General features: G+C 41.4%; 2 protein-coding genes across 2 annotated transcripts in view; both read left to right on the forward strand.

The window, feature by feature from the left end:
- Nucleotides 1-17,500, forward strand: part of LOC138964549 (multiple epidermal growth factor-like domains protein 10) — a 63,483-nt gene that overhangs the window by 2,276 nt on the left and 43,707 nt on the right. The gene's annotated exons all lie outside the window — the stretch shown is intronic.
- On the forward strand, nucleotides 4,838-5,851 carry LOC138963672 (uncharacterized). The gene has a single exon (XM_070335518.1). The coding sequence runs from the start codon at nucleotides 4,838-4,840 to the stop codon at nucleotides 5,849-5,851; it is 1,014 nt and encodes a 337-aa protein (XP_070191619.1).

Genomic DNA, 17,500 nt, shown 5'->3' on the forward strand with positions numbered 1-17,500 from the left:
ATGTCTTTGATGACGTCATATCCGGCTTTTCGTGAAAGTTGAGGCGGCACTGTCACGCCCTCATTTTTCAACCAAATTGGTTGAAATTTTGGTCAAGTAATCTTCGACAAAGCCCGGACTTCGGTATTGCATTTCAGCTTGGTGGCTTAAAAATTAATTAATGACTTTGGTCATTAAAAATCTGAAAATTGTAAAAAAAAATAAAAATTTATAAAACGATCCAAATTTACGTTTATCTTATTTTCCATCATTTTCTGATTCCAAAAACATATAAATATGTTATATTTGGATTAAAAACAAGCTCTGAAAATTAAATATATAAAAATTATTATCAAAATTATTTTTTCGAAATCAATTTAAAAACACTTTCATCTTATTCCTTGTCGGTTCCTGATTCCAAAAATATATAGATATGATATGTTTGGATTAAAAACACGCTCAGAAAGTTAAAACGAAGAGAGGTACAGAAAAGCGTGCTATCCTTCTCAGCGCAACGAATACCCCGCTCTTCTTGTCAATTCCACGGGCACTGCCTTTGCCACGGGCGGTGGAGTGACGATGCCACGAGTATACGGTCTTGCTGCGTTGCGTTGCGTTCAGTTTCATTCTGTGAGTTCGACAGCTACTTGACTAAATATTGTATTTTCGCCTTACGCGACTTGTTACATTTAGTCAAGTTTTGACTAAATTTAACATAGAGGGGGAATCGAGACGAGGGTCGTGGTTTATGTGTGTGTGTGTGTGTGTGTGTGTGTGTGTGTGTGTGTGTGTGTATGTGTGTGACGGTGTGTGTGTGTGTGTGTGCGTGTGTCTGTCTGTGTGTGTGTGTGTGTGTGTGTGTGTGTGTGTGTGTGTGTGTGTAGAGCGATTCAGAGTAAACTACTGGACCGATCTTTATGACATTTTTCATGAGAGTTCCTGGGTATGATATCCCCAGACGTTTTTTTTTCATTTTTTCGATAAATGTCTTTGATGACGTCATATCCGGCATTTTGTAAAAGTTGAGGCGGCACTGTCACACCCTCATTTTTCAATAAATTTGATGGAAATGTTGGCCAAGCAATCGTCTACGAAGGCCGGACTTTGGTATTGCATTTTAGCTTGGAGGCTTAAAAAATAATTAATGACTGAGGCAAGGCAACAGCTGGGCAGAAGCGGAGAGAACAGCCCAGAACAGGGTGCGATGGAGAAATGTCGTCAGTCAATGGCCTATGCTCCGCTGGGAGCAAAGGGCCTAAGTAAATAAGAAAGTTTGGTCATTACAAATCTGAAAATTGTAATTAACAAAAAATAAATTATAAAACGATCCAACATTACGTTCATCTTATTCTTTATCATTTTCTGATTCCAAAAACATATACATATGTTATATTCGGATTAAAAACAAGCTCTGAAAATTAAAAATATAAAAATTATTATTAAAATAAAATTTCCGAAATCGATTTAAAAACAATGAGGGCCCCAAAGGGGGGGGGGGGGGGGGGGAAATTTTAGCTTTCACGATCACAGTTACCTTGATTTTTGTTTTCACGATCACAAACACCTTGACGAATAGAGGATCATAGAGTGATACAGCTGTGAAAAATGTACGTTGAAAATAAAATGCTTTGCAATAATGCCCATCACGATCACGAAAACAAATGACGATCACGATCACGAGATTTAATTTTTGTGTCATCACGGATCACGGGCAAAGTCCCATCACGATCACAGAAATGGAAATTTCGGCAATCACGGTCACAGAAAGGTAAAAAAATGCCAATTACGATCACGATTTTAAACCCTTTGGGGCCCTCAACAATTTCATCTTATTCCTCGTCCGTCCGTTCCTGATTCCAAAAACATATAGATATGATATGTTTGGATTAAAAACACGTTCAGAAAGTTAACAAGTCGCGTAAGGCGAAAATACAATATTTAGTCAAGTAGCTGTCGAACTCACAGAATGAAACTGAACGCAATGCCATTTTTCAGCAAGACCGTATACTCGTAGCATCGTCAGTCCACCGCTCATGGCAAAGGCAGTGAAATTGACAAGAAGAGCGGGGTAGTAGTTGCGCTAAGAAGGATAGCACGCTTTTCTGTACCTCTCTTTGTTTTAACTTTCTGAGCGTGTTTTTAATCCAAACATATCATATCTATATGTTTTTGGAATCAGGAACTGACAAGGAATAAGATGAAAGTGTTTTGAAATTGATTTGGACAATTTAATTTTGATAATAATTTTTATATATTTAATTTTCAGAGCTTGTTTTTAATCCGAATATAACATATTTATATGTTTTTGGAATCAGCAAATGATGGAGAATAAGATAAACGTAAATTTGGATCGTTTTATAAATTTTTTTTTTTTTTTACAATTTTCAGATTTTTAATGACCAAAGTCATTAATTAATTTTTAAGCCACCAAGCTGAAATGCAATACCGAAGTCCGGGCTTCGTCGAAGATTACTTGACCAAAATTTGAACCAATTTGGTTGAAAAATGAGGGCGTGACAGTGCCGCCTCAACTTTCACGAAAAACCAGATATGACGTCATCAAAGACATTTATCAAAAAAATGAAAAAAACGTTCGGGGATTTCATACCCAGGAACTCTCATGTCAAATTTCATAAAGATCGGTCCAGTAGTTTAGTCTGAATCGCTCTACACACACACACACACACACACACACACACACACACAGACACACGCACATACACCACGACCCTCGTTTCGATCCCCCCTCGATGTTAAAATATTTAGTCAAAACTTGACTAAATATAAAAAGAATGAGAGATATAGGCCTAGTAAAGCGTGCTATCCTCCTCAGCCCAACTGCTACAGCGCTTTTCTGGATTGTCAATTTCACTGCCTTTGCCCACGAAAATGCAGTGCAGTTTCATTCTGTGAGTTCGACTGAGCTTGACTAAATGTTTTAACATAGAGGGAGGAATCGAGACTGACGAGGGTCGTGGTGTATGTGTATGTGTAGATATTAGGCAACCTTCCCCTGTGACCGAATCGGCAAACTGTATGACTGACTGAAACTGCGTGCTACTCAGTGATGCCGCGCGGCATGTTCAAATTTTAATACATGGCATTCAGTGAGCGACTGAGTTTTGTTCGATAAATCAGGGATCAGCCTTTGTAGTTGTAAATATCACTGTAATCATTCTGAAACTAGGCACAACAATCGCGCCGGTGTGACGATTTCATCTTTCGACGGTGGTCATAATTATTTCGATTCTCGGCCTCGTTGATCTAGTATAAACTCCACACTGAACAAAACAAAAAAACTTCGATAGTACTGATGAGCGACTATACTTGTACTTGTACTTGTACTTGTGCGACGATTTAGGTTAAAAACCTGTACGCCGATCCACAAAAGTAAGCTGCATACGCGGGGGGGGGGGGGGGGGGGGGCTGGTAGCAGCTTGGTGTGTAGACACTTGATGTGTCTTTCCAGTGGCTGTCCAGTCGTGCTTTAAAGCAGTTAACGCTATCAGCTGTCACAACATTGTCGGGCAGGGTGTTCCAGTCTAAGACAACTCTGTCTGCGAAGAAGGCACTCCTTACTTTCGACTTGGCAAAGTTTTTAAACAGTTTAAGACTGTTTCCTCTCATGTCCCTTTCAGTGGGTGGGGGTTTGTGTAGATTGGGTTTCTGGGTAATGTATATACCTTTGAGGTATTTAAAAGTGTCAATCATATCACCCCTGCGCCGACGATGCTGGAGACAATTCCCAGGATCCTAAGCCTTTCTGAGTATGACAGTTCCTTCAGACTTCCAATCATCCTTGTTGCCCTTCTCTGGACATTCTCTAGGTCTTTGCAGAGCCCTTTAGCCTGTGGATTCCAGACTGAGTGACCATATTCTAAAATGGGCCTGACCAAGCTTTTGTACAGCTGTACGAAGGTTTCCTTGTCCAAGTTCTGAAAGGTTCTTCTAATTACTCCAAGTACTCTGTTTGCCTTTGATACTGATGTTGTAATGTGTTCCTTGAAAGACAGTTTGTCGTCAATGTGCACACCTAGATCTTTCTCTAGCGTCGTTTCAGATAGATCATGTTGTACCTTACATTCATGGGGCCATATTTGTCCAACCAATTTGTTTGTATTTAACTTAGAAATTTGATTCATCCTAAAATGTTTCCCTTCTTAATCAAGGGACGTAACCACTCGGTACACGTTTTCGAAGAAATCGATTTTGGGGGTGAAATCTACTTAAATTTCCAGTGCCGGACCAAGTTCGTTTGAGGGGGGGGGGGGGGTTCCAACTGAAGGCAGGGGTCCAAAGTCCACATTTTTTTTCTCTCTGAGAGGTACATTGGCATGATGGCCTGGGAGGGGGGTTCCGGAACCCCAGGAACCCCCCCCCCCCCCCCCCAGATCCGGCCCTGAATTTCCCCACCAATTTTCTTCACATGCAAGAAACTGACATGCTTTTCGTCCATAAATAATTTCACTTCTTAATTTTACCAGGAAACAACATTTGAGTGTTGAGTATATATCGAGGGGGAAATATGAACATGGGCGAAAGATGAAATCGTCACACCGGCAATGTGTGTAATAGTGGGTGCGTGTGTCAGTCACGGCAGGTCACGGTCAGTGTGTCCGTCCGTCCGTCTCAGTGTGCGGTCTACGTGCATGGGTCAGTCAGTGTCACGTATATATATGTCGTGTGTTTTGCGTGTGCGTATGCGCGCGTGTTTTTACTTTTAAAACAAAAGTTTATCACTTTTGCAAGGGGTAGACTCCATCTGACTTTACTGTTCTTGAAAACTAACGACAGGGGCAGATAATGCAGAATTACCATGACGCATGCGCACATCGAGTTCCGGAGTAGAGTATCGAAGATGGCGGACTCTCTCACAGATGAACAACTCGTGGTAGAATTGAAAAGCTATGGAGAATCTGTCAGTCTGCCGATCAAGGCAAACAAGCGATCGATTCTGATGAAGAAGCTCAATCATTTGCGATCTCGCAATAAACCCCCGCAGCAAAGAGGAAGAGGCAGGCAGCCCCAGCAGCGACACGAGTTAGGTGCTTTCAGTTCTGACGACAGCGATACGGAGCCGGTACCAACGCCAGGACCCAGTTTCTCACGTAACAGCAGGGAATCCCCCGAGCCGTCAGCATCCAGCAAAGTCACCGAAGTTGTAACACGGTCGCTTCGTAGACGACCCAATGTTAGTCCGATGAGTGTGTCGGTGCGAGGCCGCCAAAAGCACGAGCTTGATCGCAAAGAGTCTCCAGGAAGGCCCGCAAGTGTACCGTCATTAACCAGAAATCAAAGGCGCAGCCGCAGGGAGGAAACCCCCGAGCCTGATGAGTTGTCACAGAATGGCAGCAGTTATCGTTCACCCCGTCTGTACCCGGACATATCAGCTTTGAGTGATGGTGCAGCCCAAATTGACAACTCTTTCAGTGATCGCAGTACCATTCCATTCGAGTCTTCAGATTCTGATGTGGAGGGAAGTTCATATGAAGTGGAAAACAAATCTGTGAACACATCTATTGGTTTGTTGCGGGGTAGGCGTACTCCCACAAGCAACCATGTCAGTCCCAACAGACATTCTTACAGCCCACGTTCGTCGCATGAAACGAATCACACACCCAGCAAAAGCAGCCCAGTTTACAGAGGAAGGCCGAAGCGACGATTTTACCCAGAGCATGTTTCTTTTGGTTTGGTGGCTCTTGGCCTGGCCTTTTTTGTGGTCATCTTCCTTGGCTACGTGTCTATACGCAAAGAGCTGTTTATGGGCTGGTTGTTTTCTGACCCGTCGGCACACGGTGAGATGATCGAAAACCTCATAAATTATTTGGTTGGTCTGAAACTGAAAGTTGCTGCTGTGTTTTGGGTTAAATAATTCTAAGGCCAAAAAAATAAATAGGTGTGGTTAAGGTAACATAGCCAAAAAAAATAGGGTAGGAAGGTAGGCAATCACTTTTTTTTTAAAACTTTTTTTTCTAATGTGTACAAAGTAAACCTACTTGACAGGGAAATAAGTGTGCGACTCGAGGGCTTTCGCTTTCATTGCGTTTTCTGCACTCGTTTTTATTTTATTTTGTTTTATTTTTTTACAAATGTAATAAAAAGTTATAGGGTCGGCCCCTAAAAATAGGGTAGGTCGGGTTACCGTAACCACACCTATTTTTTTTTTAGGCCTAAGCATTCAAGTATGTATGCAGTAATTATTGTTTAGGGTTATTTAGCAGCTAAAGCATAATAAGGCACAAACAAAAATAGTCTGTTTACGGTATCCCGACCGACCCTATTTTCTCGCGCGACCCTAGACTCTTTTTGGGCATTTGGGGAAGAAAAAAAAAGTCTTTGTTTTTTGGCAAAATAACTAAAAAATATGGGTTTTTTGAGGAGAAAAAATCCCGACCTACCAACCCTAATTTTTATATTTAGTCAAGTTTTGACTAAATATTTTAACATCGAGGGGGAATCGAAACGAGGGTCGTGGTGTATGTGCGTGTGTGCGTGTGTGTGTGTGTCTGTGTGTGTGTGTAGAGCGATTCAGACTAAACTACTGGACCGATCTTTATGAAATTTGACATGAGAGTTCCTGGGTATGAAATCCCCATACGTTTTTTTCATTTTTTTGATAAATGTCTTTGATGACGTCATATCCGGCTTTTCGTGAAAGTTGAGGCGGCACTGTCACGCCCTCATTTTTCAACCAAATTGGTTGAAATTTTGGTCAAGTAATCTTCGACGAAGCCCGGACTTCGGTATTGCATTTCAGCTTGGTGGCTTAAAAATTAATTAATGACTTTGGTCATTAAAACTCTGAAAATTGTAAAAAAAAAATAAAAATTTATAAAACGATCCAAATTTACGTTTATCTTATTCTCCATCATTTGCTGATTCCAAAAAACATATAAATATGTTATATTCGGATTAAAAACAAGCTCTGAAAATTAAATATATAAAAATTATTATCAAAATTAAATTGTCCAAATCAATTTAAAAACACTTTCATCTTATTCCTTGTCGGTTCCTGATTCCAAAAACATATAGATATGATATGTTTGGATTAAAAACACGCTCAGAAAGTTAAAACAAAGAGAGGTACAGAAAAGCGTGCTATCCTTCTTAGCGCAACTACTACCCCGCTCTTCTTGTCAATTTCACTGCCTTTGCCACGAGCGGTGGACTGACGATGCTACGAAATGACGGTACCCACCGTTAATTCAATTTTCATCTTCAGTTTCACAAAACAAAAAATGAAAAACGACTCAATTTTCAATATTTCGTTTTTCAATCTTCAATACGGTAAACAGAAAAACAGTTCACTTCCGTTTTTCAATATTTGATTTTCAATTCACAAATCAAAAAACGAAACAAGGTCTACTTCCGTTTTTCAATATTTTGTTTTTCATTCTTCAAAACGGTAAACAGCAAAACAGTCTACTTCCGTTTTTCAATGTTTGATTTTCAAAGCGATAATAGAAAAACAATCAACTTCCGTTTCTCAATAATGTAATATCTTTCATAGTTTTCTTGTGCAATGAACGCTCCCCGATTTCCCAACCAATCAAAGCTCGGTGTCATTTGTGTTTGTGGTTGGTGTCATGTTGTTTTGACTCATATGCAGTTTGATTATCTCCCCTGATGCACAATCTCACCCATTTAGATTGAATGGTGCAACAGACGGACAAAGGTTTAATCCTCTTACTGACATGTGTTGGTGGTTCTATGTGTGTCTCATGTGCTTGCAAGTACTTGTATAGAGTTACTGTATACGCTATATGTAATAATTGTTTATTTGTATGTAACTGCACTTTTTCTTGCTTGTTTTGTGGTGCGGTATCTTTGACGCAGGTTTATTAAAACCCCGGTTCATCCCGTTCATGGCAAGTTTCACATAACCCGTGGTTAGGACATAACCGGAGGGTTACAATCTTGCGACGCAGATACCGCCCCAGTTACATTGCCATTTTACTATATTATTGTGTTTTTGAAAAAGATCCTGCTTGTAGAATGTGTGCATGAATGACAGAAACTGCAATAAAATAAATAAAGGGAAAGTCAGAAAGACGATGGAATTATGCCAAACTAGAACACAATAAAAATCACAAAACCAAATTGTGTGTATGTTTGTTTTGAATGTTTTTTAATTACTCCTCTCTCATCCATCCTCTCCACAATTTCTTTCTTGCACTCTACAATTTTTTGCATACACTCGCAAAACAATTGTAAAACAAAATATGGTGAGCATCAGGCAAGCAAACAAAAAACATGGTTAGCATCAGACAAACCACAGATAACATGGTCTCCATCAAACTGGCAAACGAGACAAAATGGTGAGCATCAGGCATCAAGACAAACAGCGGATAACATGGTCTGCATCAGGCAGACAAATCACATAACATTGTCAGCATTAGACAGGCAACCAAGATAACATGGTCAGCATTAGACAGGCAACCAAGATAACATGGTCAGCATCAGGCATCAGCAGAGACAGGCAAACCAGAGATGACATAAATAACATTAAAATAGATGCAACAATATAGGCGGCACATGGTGTACGTATTTCAATAACGTAGTAGAAACTGAACAATCCAACTTAGTTTCTATCAATCAATCATGAAACTTGCATAGCATGTATCCCGTTGGTGACGGTTCTATGCACTGGTCGTTGAGTTGCAGACACAGTACATACAATCAATGTGACGACAAAAATGTTGAAAACAAACATGTCTGTGCAGAGCACGATAGTCACAACCAGCTACCACTGAAGCTGCATGTTATACACACAGTTCTTCATTTCTTTCCAACCTTTTTTCTTTAAAAAAAAAATAGGGTCAAGAGCTGTGCTGTGAAGCGAGCTGTGGAAGTAATTTCACTGAAAAAGGGCGTGGCCCGAAAGACTTTGAATTTTTTGGGGTGTTTTGATTTTTTTTTATCTTTGATTTTGATATTTGATTTTTTTATTTTCATTTTTGATAATTTTCGGGTTACACGAATGTGATATGCGGATTACTCTCCTCAGCGGAGAGCACGGCAGCCACAGTGCGGCGCCTACCAAGGGCTATTGTATTCCCAATTTTGTCGTGATGTTTTCTTCTTTTAATGACAATTTCAAACTTTAAAAAAAAACACCTCTACATCACAAAGAAAAACAATGAAATCATAGGAGCCGTACACGCGCCGCATCAAATACAAGCAAGTACTTGGTTCAAAAGAGATTGTACTGAGTGATAGCCTAGGCCTACATTTTAGACAGAGTACTGTCGAACTGTTGCAATGAGAGTCTTCACAGCTGTCTGCAGTGGTACATAATCTCTGTTGACAGCTGAATCTAGCAGTGTCATTAAGTCTGGCACTGCCTGTGTAAAAGCAGCTTCACTGTTTTTCCGATGATCCTCGGAAGGAAATGGTGGTGCAGCAAATGGAGCAGGGGCAGTAAGCTGTCCACCAGTCTCCACATGATACAGAGCAGCAGCTTCTTCTGCATGCGGAAGATTCTCATGGGCCACAAGTGGGTTCTGTTTGTGTGTTTTCAATTCATCGGGAATGCCACGTCCTTTAAATAAATAAAAATACATAAGAACAAGTAAATGAATTTGTATTCACTGTTACTGGCACATACACAGCTATATATCTCCCTTGTTCTCCACGTCGTAAATAAATTGATACAACGCAAACAATAAAAAAATAAAGGTCCACAATAAACATTCTTTATGCTTGCAGGAGAATTTTCTTTTTATTAAAGTCATAGGTCCTCCTGAGCAGCAATAATTAATTCACACAAGAGGTTGTGTTGATCAAAATCAACCTCGCGGGGAAAGTATGTAATGCTGTTAGTTACAATGTTACGAAGGAAACTGTAAGCCATTTGTTCGTTGTGGTATCTGCATACTTGTGAATGATTGATGTTTGACTGTTGTTCATGATGTCAGCGATTCAAAGTGACATCATCACAGTGCATTGCACCATCAACTGACAATAAGTCATGTGATTGTTATGCCAATAACACAAAAGGTTATTGAATGAAGTGAATTGACTGATGTGATCTTGCTGTGCTTGCTGAGCCTGTACGCGGTTTTCACACGCGGGTGTTTGTTTATGTCCGGTCGTTATTTACCTTGCTAATCTGAGTAGCCAGCAGACGAACAAGATTTGAACATTCAAACAATAAGTACAGCACAATACACACCCCACAAATGCACCAAACACTAGTCTCACCTTGCATTGCCCCGCCGAAACTTAGCCCTCTCATAATAATCCATAATATATCGAGACCACACACACGATGTGTAATGTTCTCTCTATTCTTCAGTCACACGAGAAGAAGCAATAAAAGAAAACCCAACAAAACTAATCAGGCTTGAGTTCAAGACAGTTGAGCGGAAGTGCACAAGCAACATCAATCTAGACTTCAATATTAGAGAGTGCTATCGTGACTGGATCCACTATGGCTCAATGGTACTGTGATTGGATCCACTAGGGCTCAGTGGTACCGTGAATGATATCATTACACGATGTATCCATGGACTTCCACAAATTTCCCAAACGCAAACCAGCTTTCTTTATAAGTTTTATATGTTATTAAAATAGTACAATAATTTATGAATATATGATGTGCATAAGTCGTATTATTGATGTAAAAATGTCCAAACCGAAACTAATGAGATGTGATAAACCACAGGCACTCGACAAAAAGCAGCTAGGTGATTAATATTCAGCTCTTAGACTGTGTGACCTAAAATGGTATACGTGTGTCCTCTTATCTGTTACTTTTATTATTATAGTTATTGGTATTAGCTCTTGGTTCTTTTACTTTTTAATGAATGATTGCCCAGACACAGATCATGTGAACATGATAACCGGGAAGTGATTTTCCCTTCTGCCTGGACGAAGAAACGAAAGCAGACGACACCAACGACGCTGGAAAAATGCACTAACACTCTGACCTCTCACCTTCACACACACTAGAAACATCACCACAACAAGAACACTACATACCTCCCGCCTCCCTTGCTGATAGTTAGTATCCATAGCCATCGAATCTCAATAATATTCCACAATTACATATACACATGTACTGACGAGATGAGTGCACGCTTAAAGTAATTATTATAAGACAAGCGCATTATAAATACTGTAATTATTATTATTATTATACTGTACCTCCTGTACCGCTCTGGACACCATTGTATCCAAGGCCTGGTCGCCCACAGTCCGGCTCCCGGGGATTGATCCCCCACGGGGACACCCCGAAGCGTCCCGGTACCAAAGCGTCCCGGTACCGAAGCGTCCCGGTACCAAAGCGTCCCGGTACCGAAGCGTCCCACTATAACGCGTCACAGGACTTAGACTTTTTTTTTTTTTTTTAAACCTTGACCAAGATACAAGTTAAACGAAGATACAAGTTGACGGCGCCTAAGCCTCTAGGGGGGTCCGGGGGCATGGCCCCCCGGAATTTTTTTTTATCCAAAGAAGAAAAATAGAGCTATCTGGTGCATCCTGAGCCAATAAATTACCTCTTTTTGGGGGGGTGGGGGGTGGGGTTACGTAACCCGTGTAACCCCCCCCCCCAGATCCGCCCTTGTTGACCTTGATTTGATCTTGACTTGACTAACCATATTTATTTTTTTTAAATTTAATCTTGACCTTGATTTGACCTTAACTTCACTGATTGTTTTAATTTTGCACAAACCTTGATTTGCTTTCGGTAAAAAAAAAAATCACTTTTTGCCCAACTTTTCTCCAACTTTACTTTAGATCTGTACTCACATTGCACCAATTTAGAAATACTGTACCCGTGTGGACAAGTTCGGGGGAAAAGTCCGGAGGCTTCCGTTCACAAGAGGGATATGTCTGTTATCACACACCCTTTCTGGCTTCACTAAGCGTGAGCGTCGGAAAAAGTCTTTTCAGTTCTGCCTCCGACTTTTAAATTGTATCATTTGGGTTCATTTGGGTTTGTTTGGGTTCATTTGGGTAATAAAGAACGCTCGCGCTGGACCCGAGTACTCTTCAGACTGGCTCGCTCCCCCAGTATGACAGTTTTTGTCTTGTGCACGTTTAAGACCAAGTGATTGCTCTGTGTGAATTACAGGAATTCCCTTTGCTTTATAAATACATTGGCATGCGAGCCGAGGATGTGCGTGGTGACTGGTACCGGGACGCTTCGGCACCGGGACGCTTCGGTACCGGGACGCTTCGTGCCTACTGCGCGGAGCGTCCCGAAGCGTCCCGGTACCAAAGCGTCCCGGTACCCCTGTGACGCGTTATAGTGGGACGCTTCGGTACCGGGACGCTTCGGCACCGGGACGCTTCGGTACCGGGACGCTTCGGTACCGGGACGCTTCGTGATGTATCCTATCCCACGATCCTTACAAAATTTCCGAAGGTTGGCCGCCGAACTTCCTCTTTCCAACCCGGATTGTCGAAGTGTGTTTGACACGCTTTCGTATGTCTCCCCGCTATTTAGCAGGGCAGTTATCATGGGCTGATACTCCTCCAAAGCCATCTTAATTTGCGCGCCAGGGAACTTGAGGGAGCATCCCGTTATTGTATTTATCACGCGGGCTTTGTGCTTCGCACTCAAACAAAAATGAAGAAACGGAAGTTGATTGTTTTTTGTTTATCGTTTAGAAAATGAAATATTGAAAAACGGAAGTAAACTGTTTTGCTGTTTACCGTTTTGAAGAATGAAAAACAAAATATTGAAAAACGGAAGTAGACCTTGTTTCGTTTTTTGATTTGTGAATTGAAAATCAAATATTGAAAAACGGAAGTGAACTGTTTTTCTGTTTACCGTATTGAAGATTGAAAAACGAAATATTGAAAATTGAGTCGTTTTTCATTTTTTGTTTTGTGAAACTGAAGATGAAAATTGAATTAACGGTGGGTACCGTCATTCTACGAGTATACGGTCTTGCTGAAAAATTGCATTGCGTTCAGTTTCATTCTGTGAGTTCGACAGCTTGACTAAATGTTGTATTTTTGCCTTACGCGACTTGTTTCTTTTATTTTCTTTCTTATGGACATACCCACACACACACACACACACACATACACACACACAGAAAGACAGACAGAAACACGCACACACACACACACACACACACACACACACACACACACACACACACACACACACACACACACACACACACACACACACACACACACACACACAACTGCTTTGCCGCTCACATTTATCAGTGGAGAACTTAAATTTTGTAAGGACCATGTTGATAAGAGTCCGCTCTTTGTAGCCGAGTCAGTATCTCATCCTGAGGAAAATGTTTGAAAGAGAAGTTTGTTTAATTCAACTAAAAAGGACGGCTTCGCTTGACTGCGCAGAAAAAAAACCGTAATGGCTTTCAGTCTCAATGCAGAGTTTTAAAAGACATGTGCAAGTTAGTGCTAGGACTAGCTGCAGAATAGGGGCTGAATTGTTCGGATTGGTATACCAACATGATACTTTATACAGTTAAAAAGACATCTCTCAGGATCCAAATGCCAGGGAGGGGCAACTTCTAAATGGTCTATGAACGAAAATATGACCTGTATAGTAAGCATACCCTCAAAACGCACTTTTGCAGAAGGTGAACATTCAAAACACCAGTTCTTTGTAACTAAGAGTTTAGTTTACCTTTGAATTAACATTTATGTTTGCCTGTACCATGTTTCCAACATCAGGACAATAAACACACTGCAGGGGCGGATCCAGGGGGGGGGGTTTTCTGGGGTTTCCGGACCCCCCCCCCCCCCCCCCCCCCCCCCCCCCCCCGCAGCCTAAAAAAAAAAGAAAAAGTATTAAAAAAAATACATTTAAAAATAAAGAGAAACTGAAGGCTCAAATTGCACCAGATTCCTCCATTTTCCTTGATTTTTATCAACATTTTCCGGGGGGGCATGCCCCCGGGCCCCCCTAGGAGCTGGCCTTTGTCTTCTAAATGACGGTTTCGGAAGGTAGTTGGGTAATTTGCTGGCTCAGGTTGCACCAGATCGGTCAATTTTCCTTTTATTGGTAATCTAATTTGTCTTCTTAAATTTACTTTTTGAAGGTGTATTAGGGGAAGTTTCTTGGCTCAGATTGCACAAGATTGCTCCATTTTCGCGCCCACAACTAAACGCTTCGCGTCGTCGAATTGTCCCTTTAAGAAATTTGGAAACCCCCATGATGTGCATGTGATCCGCCCCTGCACTGGCTATTGACGTTTTATAATTATATACAAATGAATCGGTTTTCTTTTCAAGAACGGTACAGTCTAGTAACAATCGCAAGCTTGCACATTGACTATTAAAATTATGCAAATGACAAATATATTCTTGCTAGTTGCTATCTTTTTGGAATGGGTTCATGATTCTGCTTTATTTTAAAGCAAAGACAGATGACACTACGACACTACATACTGATGTAAAACATACTGTCCGGTCAATTGTCTACAGATAAATTCTCAACAAGGTTGTAGAGGCCCTCCTATTTACAAAATTAATACTGTACGCGAAGCTGTATTTCTACTATTTGTTAACAAAGAAATGCATTTCATGCATAATGCCAGAGTTTGAAAAAGAAACCTGTAAACATAGTTTCTTCTATATCCATAGCGATTTACTCACATAACCGGTTCATGAATTCAGTCTTTCAGTCACGCTGGCATTTGCCATCACAGAAGCAAAGAGCAGTGCAGGGGACACCCGCTGTGGCACAGCTATACGGACCTCTACAACCTTTCTTGCAGCTGCATTTTACTAGTTCAGAGCAGATCTTAGATGCATCTGGAAGTGATGTCCAAACAGGCGAATAAGTTCCATCAACTTCTTCCCAGCCCCAGCTTGCAGGATCTGGAATCTCTGGCTGCGGAATGAGAGCTTCCTTCCAGATGATCTTTGCGTGTGTTCAAGAAGAGCAGCTTGAGTGGGTGGGGTGTTTTCCAGCATGCGCCCTTTCTTCGTGAACAGGTGTTTTCTGGCATGGTTCACCTTGTCGGAAACACTGGTCTTGTCGAACATCAACGAGACAAAGCGCTCAATCTGGCTGAACTTGTCCGGTGATGCAAGCAAAGGAACAGCTGTGAATTCTGGATCAGACATCCACACTTTCCAGCATCTCTTCTTACTGACACCAAAGAAAGATGACACAGTGTCGCAGCCAGTCAGAGAATGAAACATCAGAGGTGCTGCTGATTTCTCTGGGCGTAGTCGTGAATAGGCAGAAGACGATAGTGGGATCCAGTACAAATGCAACCCACAGGTTTTCCAGCTGGAGGGAATGGTAGTGAGCTGTTGCAAGCACCACTACATCAGTGTCTAAATTCCTGATCATGACGTCAGTGTGATTCATTCTGGCCAGGTCAGAACAGTGTACAACCAGTCTGGTGTCAGCCTCTACGTGTGAACAAGGGGACAGCCTGGCTCTTTGGTCCTTACTAATGTCACTAGAACTAACAAAGTCCACACCTTGTGTTGCAATGACCACTTTCCCGTCTTCCTTGACGAGCTTCAGATTTTCAGACAGGATGAAAGAGCTCTTCTTTGTTTTGACTGTTTCGTAGGAATTCTGGCCAGTTGCGTGGCAGAGCAACGTCTCCTTTCACTCTTCTCCTCATGCCAGAGCCTCGTTTCTTCCTCACTGATGACTTCAGACTGTTGTCACGGTAACAGTCCCAAACAATGTCAACTCGATCAGCGTTAGACAGGCACATCAGGACATATACTAAAAAGACAGAATCACTGTACTCTTGGAATGTTTGTGCTTGGCGTGGCTTCAGAATGTGCACCAGCGCAGCACCATCAATGAGAACAGCTGATACTTGTGGTTCAGTGAGTACTGGGTCATGAGTTTTCTCAAAACAGTGCAGGAGATCGCTTTTGTTGCCGTGGCGCAATTCTCCAGAATCTGAGATTGATGGAGGGAATGACTGGTTTTCGTGCTGAAAGAATTCATCAAGGTCTTCTCCTCTAGCCTGACATCCAACATACAATCTTGCAAACAAACCACAGTTGGTCTTGGCTGTCTTCAGCTTCAGATTCTTGGTCATCTGAGTAGACTTGTTCTGATTTCTGAAAAGGGCTACTCTGTTAAGGTGAATTGGGTCTGACAGTGGCTTTGACCTTTGCAGCAGCCTTTCAGCTAGTTTCAACCGGCTCAATCTGTCCGAATTATCTTATCATGGCTTACCCGTGAAGTGCAAAACCCTCGTCTGGCCATGTGAGCCAGTCCCAACATCGTGAGACGTGACTTGTTGTCAACTTGAGGGTCAATCTTCAAAGCAGCTTCCCGAATATGTGACTCAAGCTGGTATGTAGAACCTCCAGAAAGATTTCCAGTTTTGCCACAGTTAAACATACAGGTCTCTTTCTTGTGGAGAAACTTGCCCACTCTCTCTGCGTGATCTCTTTCCTGTCTCGCCTTCATCTTTTTCAGCTTCATCATGCTGTCTCTTTTCAGCTCTGTCCAACATTCTTTGGTTGTAGTTAGCACGGCAGTTCTTGTGCCACCTAGCTCCATGTTTGGCTAACGAAGACGCAATCCCTGACCCATCATTGAATTTGTCTATTTTCAGTGATGACTGAAACGCTCCAACTGCTTTAAAACCTTTTAAATGTCTCTCTGCTGTGCTGTAGCTTTCTTCGGTGGGATTTATCAGCTTTTCTGTTGTGTCCTTCTGGCAAAAGATGCACAGGCTCCAGTCCATGTGTTTATTTACGCCGCTTGCAATGTCTTCACTGCTTCAGTCTGAACACACACTGTTAAGTAACGTGTTAGATATACACATTATTTAGGTCCCTGGGCTCACCTGTATATCACCAAAGCTTTGGTGTGTTCCCTGGTCAATTCAAGCTTATTATTTACCTTCTTTTGTCTCTATTTGGGAGCACCTACAAATATAGCCTAACCCGAAGGTTCCAAAATATGATTTTTGGCTCATTTTTCAACCATTTATTTATTTTTTCACTTAAAGGCATTAAAAAGACAACAACAACCCAATAATATGGATTTATTATGTTTATTCAGTCTTATATTATAGTTTATATGTGTTAAAACGCCCAAACTGTGTGTTTGACATTGTTCGCGACTAGGCACTCCGTTGCCTAGCAACCAAATTTACCAGAGGACAAAAATTGCTTGCCCCCCCCTGGAATTTACATTCTTTAGATGTCTTCTAACAGCACACCAAATTATATGTTGGTATACAAATTTGAACAATCGTTTCAACTGGGGGCCCCACTAAGTGGGATGTTTCAGGTCGCGTGACGCCTCACTGATTGAGGAAACTTTTTGAACTTCATTAACACACCTTCTCGTAACACTCATAACTTGAGAACGTGACTAGGCTCCTGTAGTTTTGTAATGTTCCTTCAAAGAACAATTTAAAAATCTTACGAAGAATTAAAAGTGCCTTCGTTCCTTCCCCAGTGAGCCTTCTGGTAGATCACGACAGATACGTCAGAAGGCTTTGATCTCAGTTGAGAGCATCCTTCTACTTACACACCTGCTATATATCTGATTAGCTGATGTGTACAGTGGGAACTCAATGGTGAA

This window comes from Littorina saxatilis, linkage group LG4 (assembly GCF_037325665.1).
Source record: "Littorina saxatilis isolate snail1 linkage group LG4, US_GU_Lsax_2.0, whole genome shotgun sequence".
Taxonomy (NCBI): domain Eukaryota; kingdom Metazoa; phylum Mollusca; class Gastropoda; order Littorinimorpha; family Littorinidae; genus Littorina; species Littorina saxatilis.

Excerpts from the sequence above, each read along its gene's own strand:
- LOC138963672 (XM_070335518.1), top strand. The coding sequence starts at position 4,838 with ATGGCGGACTCTCTCACAGATGAACAACTCGTGGTAGAATTGAAAAGC.